The sequence below is a fragment of the Tamandua tetradactyla genome, chromosome 17 (assembly GCF_023851605.1).
Source record: "Tamandua tetradactyla isolate mTamTet1 chromosome 17, mTamTet1.pri, whole genome shotgun sequence".
NCBI lineage: Eukaryota > Metazoa > Chordata > Mammalia > Pilosa > Myrmecophagidae > Tamandua > Tamandua tetradactyla.
In genome coordinates, this window is record NC_135343.1 from 18,490,520 (window position 1) to 18,500,659 (window position 10,140).

Consider the following 10,140-nt stretch of genomic DNA (forward strand, 5'->3'; position numbering starts at 1 on the left):
TCGTACACAGAAATGTACTTCTTTTAATAGCAGTTGATTATTTGGCCAAACATAATTTTTCCTTTGGGGGGGTCTTGCCTAGTTAATTCAGATGACCAGATTTAGCAACTGGGAATACATTTGAATTTTCTATGCGTTTTAGAACACCCATATACTAAAAATTTATCCATTGTTTATCTGAAATCTAATTTAACTGAGCATCTTGTACTTCTCTGGCAATATTATTGCTAGGGCATGAGGAAAGAAGGGCAGCTCACATAGCAGCCCTGAGATAGTTCTGTGGTCACTTCCACAGTGATGGACAGGAAAGCCACAGTTCAGTGAAAGACTGGCAAGAAAAGTGGATATTGAGCCCTCGCTTCTTACCAGTGACAAACCCACCCCATTATAACAACAATGATGATGGGTATAATTAACTTAGCCCCTGTATGGGGCAGGCAGTGGGCTAAATACACTGTCTTATTACATGTTCACATCAGTGCTGGAATGTAAGCAAGTGGTGAAATCATCATCCCTATTTACAGACCGGAACACTGAGCATCAGAGAGGCAGAATAACCTTCCCTTGGTCACACAGCTACAGAGAGCAGCAAAGCTAGAATTCCAATGCAGCAAGGCAACACTGCCTCCAGCTGCACAGATGTTTTGCAGTGGTTGTCACAAAACCGAAAATGGCAGAGTATATTCCTCAGCCCTTCAGCCCCTTTTCTGGTCTCCCTCAATCCATTCTATCCCATTTGGGAGTGTGAATAATGACGGGTTGTGGAGCTAATTGTGACTCTTAGCAATAAAATCTGCATTTGAAAGAGGGACCCAAGGGAATGAGTTTCAAGGGCAGACTTCTAGTTTTCACAGCAGTCCCTTGGGGTGAGAAAGCCCTTCCTGCAGCTTTTATTGGCAGCACCCCAAAGGTTCCCCACCCTCGGCCAAAGGGGCCCTAGCAACGGAATGTGGGTTATTGTGAGGACAGGGGATTGTGATGGTGGCTGGGTTGTGGAATCTGGCGAGCCAAAAGTTAATACCTCAAAAGATGTCCTTTTGCCCCAGCTGGCAGCATCGTGACTTTCTGGATGGAAACAGAGGACAGGGAGACAATGGAAGCCCGAGGGGCAGGAGAAAGCTGCCCAACCTTCCCCAAGATGCTGCCTGGTGATCCCATGTTGGAAGGAAAGACTCGGGCTTCTTTGGTAAGGCTGATGCCCAGTCCCCCTGCCCCCGCCTGGACCATCCGGGGGCGGAGGGGCGCCCGGGGAGCATGCCATGGGAGCTGCGTGCGCTGGGAGTCCAGAGCGCTTCCAGGACGAGCAGCTGGCGGGCGCCCCTGCCCCATAACTGGAACCCATTCCTGGAGTAGGGAGCCCTTCCCAAGATTGTGAGGTCACTTGAAGCTGGCTTTGGTCTCCCCCATCTACTTCCCGTGTGGAGCCTTTCCCACCCTCTAGAGATGGGATCCAGCTATCACCATCACCCTTTTGTTGGTCCCTATATGTTGTGTTTTCTCAATGCAGAGCCTGGGTTTCTTCTTCCTTCTGTAGCCCCCAGAGGATGCTGCATGTCTAACTTGTCCCAAAGTTAGGTTGGGGTTGGGAGAAGGTTACCTCTGTAATGATTTAAGAATAACTAGGAAGACAAACTAGGACTTCCTAATGCCTCCCCCTGCTGGGGTACTGGGAGCTGCAGGTGGGTCTGGCACCCCTCTAATGACTCCTCACTGCCCCCGCCCCCACACACACACACCCCTCACCCACCCAGGAGGCAGATTCCCCCAGGCCAGACTCCTCCTACGACTACCTGGAGGAGACAGAGGCTTGCGAGGACGGCGGCTGCCCAGGGCCACCGAAGCCGCCGCCCCTCAAGGCCAGCCCCGCCACCAAGGGCCAGGCGGGCGACGGGCCCGAGCCCGCGGAGCTCCCCCCGGACCCGCAGACAGAGCTCAGAGCCGAGATGGAGCTGGAGAAGGTGCGCATGGAGTTCGAGCTCAACCGGCTGAAGTTCCTGCACGAGGAGAACGAGCGCCAGCGGCAGCACGAGGAGGCGATGCAGCAGCTGCAGCAGCAGGCGGTGCCGCGCCTGGTAGGTGCTGGGGGCGGGGTGGCGGGGGCAGACCTGCGGCCTCCGCGGGACCTGGCCTGCTCTGGGAGCCCACCTTACCTGCTCCACCACCGCTTGGGATCTCAGCTAGGAGGGGCTGTGCGTCCAGGCAGGCCACCTCCAGCCCCCACCGCTCTGGGTCAGTCACTTCTAGAGCCTGGGCTGCTTTAGACACCAATGTCCCATATAGAATGGCTCTGTTAGAAAGAGCTTCCATGCTAAGCTTGAAATCCACCTCTATAAGGAAGGGTCCCCAAACCTCCTTGTGCACCCCACAGCCCTTTTGCTACTTTAAGACCGCGGCCCATGGCTTTCCTGCTCCAGAAAATCTATCCCTAGTCTTGAGCATTTCCTTTCTTATTGGATTTCCACCACTCTCCATTCCCCTCTGTATCTCTTTAAATGGGACACCTGGGAGCCCAGACCCAGACTCCCACGATAACCTGGTCACTGGTTTTGATGGAACCATCATCTCCCTTAATGAGGGCCAACTTTGCTCCGTTGGATCACGTACCTTGTAGTCAACAAAAACTTGGGGGTCTTTTCATAAGAAACGTCCCACTCTCCCATGATCTGTACTGAACGGGGAGCAGGAGACCTACCTGAAACTGTGGAGCGCTAAGCCCAGGGTCTGGAACTGCCTAACTAAGCACTCAAGACTGGGAGATGTTCTTGTTTAAAGCAGTGTTGCCCGGGCTTCAAAGTGAGACGATCCTGGCTGGAAATCCTATCTCCCATGTAGAAACCGTGTGATGACTGGCAAATTACTAATCCTCTTTGAGGCTCGGTGCTCCTCTATAAAGCAGCACCTGCCTCACGGAATTGTTGGGTGGGATTAGATTGGAGAATTGTGTGAAGCACTTTGCATGAGCCTGGCATATTAGGCAAGCACGCAATAAATGTTAGCTATTATCATTTTTATGTACTCATGCAATTCACTTCTTGACCCAAATGCAGCAACTTACATTCATCTCCTTTCAATTTTATTGGGATGTAATGTATTAGCTATGCTTCCCAGCTCTGAGTCATCTGAAATTCTGAGAAGCTTGCCTTCTGTCTTTATCTGAGGCATTGCCATAATTGTTGAAAAGGATATGACCTACAGTAAATACCACTAAAGATCCACCTACAGGTTAGCAATGTTCCGTTAATCAGCATCCTTGAGTTGCATTTATCTAGCTCACATTTCTCCACCTTGTCCGAAAAACTATCCTGAGACATGCTGTCAGATGTTTCCTAGAATTATGCAATTGCAGTATCTATAGCATTTCATTTCCCCAAATGGCTGGTCACTTGCTTGTTTTTCAAAGAAAAGAGGGTTGGTTTGGCATGATTTGTTCTTAACAAGCACATGTTGGCTTCTAACAATGATCACCTTTTATTTTTCCTCTTGCAAAATACCTGCTTAATTATATATTAGCTGATTTTGCTAAGCTAAGTCAAGCTTATTGAATTGGAATGTCCATAATCCATCTTTTTCCTCTTTTTGACAATCTGGACAATGTTTGCCTTGTCATTAAGATTTTGGCACATTTCCTGATATTTTTGAATTCTCATAAACAATGCCCATTTCCAAACTTACTTTTTTTCTCGGTATCCTGGGTTAAACTTGTCCCAAGCTGGAGCCTGGAACAGTTTAATGCAGACAAATGGAATTGTAGTGTATCTTTGGCCTGTTTCTCCTCCTAACCATGTTTTCTTTCCCCTTTTTAGTTTAAAAATCTTTCTCCTTGCTGGGTAAGATGGAAACCCTTGGAAATTGTGTAGTTCTAGCTGCTGCCCTCTGTTCCAAAGATAGACCATTGAATGTTTTGAAAAGTCTAAGGGGTTTTCCTAAGGCATGTTTTGTTATTAGAATCAGAGTGATCGCCCACCAGCCTTTCAGACTGAGAGCATATGCAGGTTGCAGAAAGGTGGTAGACAATCCATGAGTCCAGAGCTGTGCTGAGTCTGCGGGGACCCATCCGATCTGCCAGCCCTCCACTCCCTCTACAACACTGGGTTTCCTCCTCTGGCCTCCAGTCTTCCTCGCTGTTCATGGTAGAGGCGGCATAACCCAAGTCACTCCTGCTCCCCTCGGTTTTATTTAGCTGCCCCCACATTTTATATGGTTGCTTCAACAATGGTGTGTGCAAACCTCTGGCAATAGTTTACCAAAGTGTTCTATTTTTTGTGTGTTTACCATAAGGTGAGGCGTTGAGTTGTTTTTTTAGGCTTCGCCACCCTCTCCCCTTTTTTGTGTAGATGGCTGGATGGTACGTAGGTAGGTAGGTAGATGGATAGAAAGATTTCACTGTGTTGAAAATACTGCTTTGAGTGTTTTTTAGATGGTTTAGGGCATCTCAGTTCCTGCCATCTGGCTGCTTATGAAAAATTGTGCCATGCTTTTTATAAAATATTTTTAAAACTAAACCATGGGTGATCTTTCTTAATTATACATCAAAATAATTATATAAGCTTTTGCCTTACTTAAAAGCTGATGCTTAGACAGTTAAAATGGGGCCTGTTGGACCCCCAATTGTACAGATTCTGGAAAAGGCACCTCCCAGACACTATTAGCCAGAGAACCCAAGCAGCTTTGCCCCCGGTTCAGTACTCCAAGGGTTTAGGGAGGTCCCACCATCCATCTCAGCACCTGCCTCTGGAGAGCCCAAACCCTGGGCTAAAGGACCCAGTGTGACATGTACCAGGAGCTTCATACCCAGTGGACCCCCCTCATTCTGCCACTGTTCAAAAACAGGGTTGGGTATCGGGACAAACTGTCCAGAGAGTCAGTGTCAGTTCTGTGGAGGCTGCGGTCGGAGAGAGGGACTGCCCGGACCCTTAATCCAAAGCGCAGCACGGACCGTAAAGAGGGAGGGAAGCTGTGTGCCGGGCTCCCAGGTCAGCAGGGACCAGAGCAGGCTTCAAAAGGGAAAAGAAAAGGAAAAGAAAAGAAAAAAAAAGAGTTCGTCCTACAGACCAGTCGCCTCACTGGGGATTTTGCATTTATTGTCTCGCTCTTCCTCCTCATGACCTTGCGGAGTGGGCACTTGTACCCTTTGCTTGGGCGAGGGAGACAACGTGCCCGAGGTCCCAGGGAGAGACAGGGCAGGATTGGACTCAGATCTGTCTGGCTCCCAAGTCCAGACACCCGGGGCCTGGTTTTGCCAGCTCCACTGTCTTCTTCCCCCCCACAGTTCTTGGGAGGCTTCCAGGACCTCCTGCTCCCCCAGAACCAGTTTGCCATGTTCCTGTACTGCTTCATCTTCATACACGTAATCTACGTCACCAAGGAGATGGTCTTCTTTCTCTTCTCCAAGCACTACCTGTTCTGCCTCGCGGCCATTCTGCTCTGTTTGATTAAAACTCTCTGGTCCTACTCCCAGTGCCTGTGCTCTCTCCATCACTGGGCACCCTCGCCCGGGGGTCCTCAGAAGGTAACCCAGGCCCGCCTCCCCACCTCCCTCCCCGGCGCCTCCTTCCCTCGCCTCGTGCCTCCCTCCGTCAGAACCTGCCCTGAGAAAGGGCCTGCAGTCAGCATGTACACCCCACGTACAGAAGGACGTTCCGGTCTCTTGTACGGAGCCTGGGTCCTCAGCGGTGGATGATGGACCATGGATGGTGGATGTGGGCACTTCATCCCCTCGAGAAGGATTTCCGAAGTTAGTAGGTTTAGAAAACCTCTCCAGAATCACAGAAATCACACCATGACCGGGCTGGCTGGGGGTCCACCACAGCACTCACTCTCATAGATCTTTCCTTGAGAAAGGAAAACTATGCCCCCCCTACACACACACCAAATATGCCCATGTCCTCACGTCCTACTCCCGGGAATCTGTGAATATGTTACTTTACCTGGTCTCTTGGCTTCCCAGCTGCTAAAACAAATCCCACGCAAAGGGTTGGCTTAAATAATAGGAATGCATTGGCTCACGGTCTTGAGACTAGGAGAAGACCAAAATTACACCATCAACAAGACAATGCTTTTCTGCTGAAAACTGGTGTTCTGGGATGGGCTGCCCGAGGTCCGAGGTCAAGGTCCCTGTCTTTCGTGTCACATGACAGTGCCCATGCTGATGGCCTCTCCTTTCTCTTCTGAGTTTGACTGACTTCCAGCTGCTTCTCCAGGTGGCTTTGTCTTCATAAAGCATCCAGTAATAGGAATTAACTTCATTCCACTGGGCCACACCTTAATAAAAATAACCTTTCAAAAGGATCTATTTAGAGTGGATTTATACCTACAGGAATGGAGTAAGATTAAGAACGTGTCTCTCTCTGAGGTTTATAATACAACTTACCAGACATGGCAAAAGGACTTTGCAGATGTGATTAAGGATCGTGAGGTGGAGAGATGACCCTGGATTCTCCAGGTGGGCCCCATGGAAGCACAAGGGTCCTTAAAGAAGGAGACAGGAGGTTGAGAGTCAATGAAGGAGAGGGGATGGCAGAAGCAGAGGCTGGAGGGATGTAGGACCAAGAGCCAAGGAATGCAAGCGGCCTCTAGAAACTGGGAAAGGCAAGAAAATGGTATGTCCTTAGAGCCTCTAGAGGAAACACTGCCTTGGTAACTTATTTTAGACTTCTGATCTCTCAAACTGTAAGGAAATAAATTTGGGTGGCTTTAAGGCACTACATTTGTGGTGAGAGGTTAGAGCAGCAATAAGAAACTGCTGCCGGAGTCAAGACTCACAGAGCTCTTTCCAGCTGTGCAAACACTTCAGGACGTCATCACAAGGCCATTGGTGAGTGCCATTTACCACTCAGTCATAAATGGCCGGTCACTGTCAGCCATGAGGGTTGGAGCCCTGCCCTCAGGCAGTATACAATTAACACAGAGAGAGGCAGAAGCTCCAGGGAGCTCAAGACAGGCCTATCAGAACCTGGCAGAAATGGGGGCAGCCCTATCACCAAAAAATACATCCCTTGGGTGGGGTAGGGTGATAAAATATGGGCATATCCCTAAGGATCATAGGGAAGGAGGAATTAAACACCTGCTTGTGTCTAGAGGAAGACATCGTGCTGCTCTATGGGAAAAGTAGAGAGGAAAAGGACAGGCACACATACCCAAATCTTAAAGTCCTATACATACACACCCACACCACACAAACACACACACACACACACACACACACACACACACACATCTACAAGGACCTATCAGCCCAAGCTAGCAAACTCATGCAGACTAACCCAGAAACACAGATACTGACTTAAAAACCTGTACACACACACACACACACACACGCATATACGCAGATACAAAACAAACAGTTGCTCACAATAGAGATATATACACCCCTCCCCCCCCAAATAAACATGCAGCCACAACCAAAAGAAACAGGCTTTGGACACTAGAGGGCTCATGAGGAAGCCCGAAGTGGAGCTGCCCAGTGTGTGTGTAACAGGGAAAAGGAGTTCGACTCCCCCAGTCGCCAGCTCCCCAACCTCTTGCCCGACCTAGACCACCTCGCAGATTGTCGGCTGGTCTGACCCCACCCGCACAGCCCAGAAATGACGCCTGCTTGGCTGGCTATGGCACAGGAGACTTCACTGTAGTGGCAACGCAGCAGAACGGAATGAGGCTGGACCCAGCTGCGCCATCAATCAAGTCTGTATTGACCCCTCCTCTTCACAGGGGCAGGGCCATGGCCATGGCTTGAGGGCAAAATAGAGAAGGTTCCATCTCCTTGGGCTGAGCAGGGCTCAGGGCAAACACAGGGAAGAAGGAAGACTGCCTTGGGACCTCAATGTCAGTACATTATTATGCCATTGAAGTCTACCGTGACTTCTCATTTTCCACCCAATTCAATGTATCCACCTCCATTTAGATCTTTGTGTGACAAGCACTTACTGGGAAGTAATAAAACTGTCATTTCTCATTAAACTTTCAACACACAGGCTTTCTGCTATGGGTCACTGCTAACATCATCTTGATCTGGGTTTCTGGGGTGGGAATGAGGTGGGAGGAGGGGGAGGTGTTGAGGATTTCAGAGCAGTTAATGCCCACCTGCTTACCTTGTTAAGAGAGGTTTAGGAATTTGTGAAAATTGCTAATGCCATAAGGCCATTTAGTTCATTCTCCTGTTGTCAGGGCAGAGCTGGACTTAAGACATTCATTTTCCATAATAAATCTTCACAGGACTGAACTTCCTTGAGCAGTTTAGTTAGCATCCCTCATCTCACACCCTTAGGAATAGGCATGAAATCTCCCCTCGGTCCCTTTTACTGTGGCTGACGACTAAAGCTAGTACCCTAGGATCTCCCTTCTTGGAAAAGGAGAACCCCTCGTGGTTACTCCTCAAACTTTCTCAGTGCAAATGCAAAGCAGAAAAATCAGAAGGAAGAGAGACAGATAGGAAAGAAGCACAACTGAGGAGTTACCCAGCAGGCAACCAGTTGTCATACAAGCACTTCCTAAGCACCTCCAATGTTCCAGGCACTCTGTGAAATGTTTCATGGATCTTACCTTCACTGCAACCCTAGGAGGTAGAAATGTATATTATTCCCATTTCACAGATGAGGATCCTGAGGCTCAGAGAGGTTACATGACTTACCCCAAATCACCCCAGCTAGGAAGCAGCATACCTGGAATTCAATCCCAAATCTACCCGCAAAGCTCATGCTCTTTCTATGCACCCACGCTGCTAAGGTCCTGCCTTTGGCAGCTCTCACAGCCCTCCTGGGAAGAAGAGGCTTAACATACATGAAATGCAAAGAAGCTGTCAGCATATGGACCTCACCTCGGTGGTTAAAGAAACCAAAGAAGGAGAGGTCCCTAGAGTCCAGGGTGATAAGAGAAAACTTCTCTGAAGAGCAGCCTCCAAGGGCAGGTAAGCCAGGAACAGGTAGAAAAGAAAAGGGGAAATCACCTTCAGATGAGGATGAGAATGTACAATCTGTATTCAGGAGAAAGAGAAGAGCCATCCTTGCTTGAGTGAACAGTATAAACACAGCAGGCCTAGAAAAATGGTTTGGGGTCAAATTTTGTACGGTCTCAAATGTTGGGATAAGGAATATGAACTTAGTTAGTCCCTTGAGAAACAGGGATTCATTCCCTGAAGATTGCAGGGTGCGATGGTGACAATAAAGAGAAGAAGTAGAGCCTCCTTTTCTCCTCCTCCCCTGGGGATCATGTTCTTGCCTCCTTGACCTTCCCTTCCCACTTCCGTCCAGGAACACCCATTCTGAGGCCCTGGATCTGAGGCTCGCCTTCACCTGCAGGTAAAAGAAACCCAGTTACGATGGCTTAGCCTTCGTAGAGGTTTACATTTCTCACCTACTAAGAAATACCAGGCAGGCAGTATAAGGCTGGGGAAACTGCTCTAGGAAGTCTCAGGGGACCCAATCTTCTTGCTTCATCATCCTCGTTGCCTGTCTTTCGGCCGCATGATCTCAAAAAGGCTGCTGTTCCTCCAGGTCTCAGGTCTACAGATCTGGATCAGTAAAGGGATTAAGGAAGAAGCCAGCTTTAAAAAACTTTCTGAGCAGACCCACCCAGAGGCATCTGCTTACCTCGTCCTCGGGCAGAACTGGGTCACGTGGCTCCCCCTAACCACAGGTAGTCGGAGGTTGGAAACTTTTACCTGACAGCCTTGAACAAATTAAGACTCGGACAGTGTGGCAGGGGGTGGGAGGTGGGGAGGGAGGGAGCGCGGTTAGGCCGAGAGCCGAGTCCACCTTACCCCGCTCCTTTGGCAGGGCGCCCACTCCCCTCGCCCGCTGCCTCGAGTGTCCTGGCGGGGCAGCACGGGTGGATGGGTGGATAGATGGACAGGCGGACGAGTGGACGGGTGGAGCACAGCCCCAGCCAGTCTGGGCCCAGCCCGCCGCACTTCTGCCTTGAGGCCGCGTTCACATACCACAGCAGGAAGGTCATGGTTTTCCCTGGCCCCGCGCCCACCCGGAGCAGCTCTGCCTCCACCCTCCCGACCTTGGCCTGCCCTCTCTCTGACCTCCCTAAGCGGGACAGCACCGGACACTCAGCAGGGAGCGCCCTCTGAGCCGGGCATCCTCAATGAAGCTGTGGGTTTGACTCCAGACTCCCACCTCTAGATCAGAGCCCAGTGTC

At 49.9% G+C, this 10,140-nt stretch overlaps 1 protein-coding gene across 1 annotated transcript; it reads left to right on the top strand.

Annotated features, from left to right (window-relative positions):
• The first annotated feature begins 959 nt into the window (after nucleotides 1–959).
• On the top strand, nucleotides 960–9,915 carry TMEM247 (transmembrane protein 247). The gene is given in 7 exon segments (XM_077134725.1): nucleotides 960–1,186; nucleotides 1,752–2,072; nucleotides 5,270–5,450; nucleotides 5,453–5,509; nucleotides 5,581–5,734; nucleotides 9,246–9,293; nucleotides 9,771–9,915. Coding segments are annotated over 7 exon segments (1,023 nt in total). The 5' UTR covers nucleotides 960–1,069.
• Nucleotides 9,916–10,140: the final 225 nt, after the last annotated feature.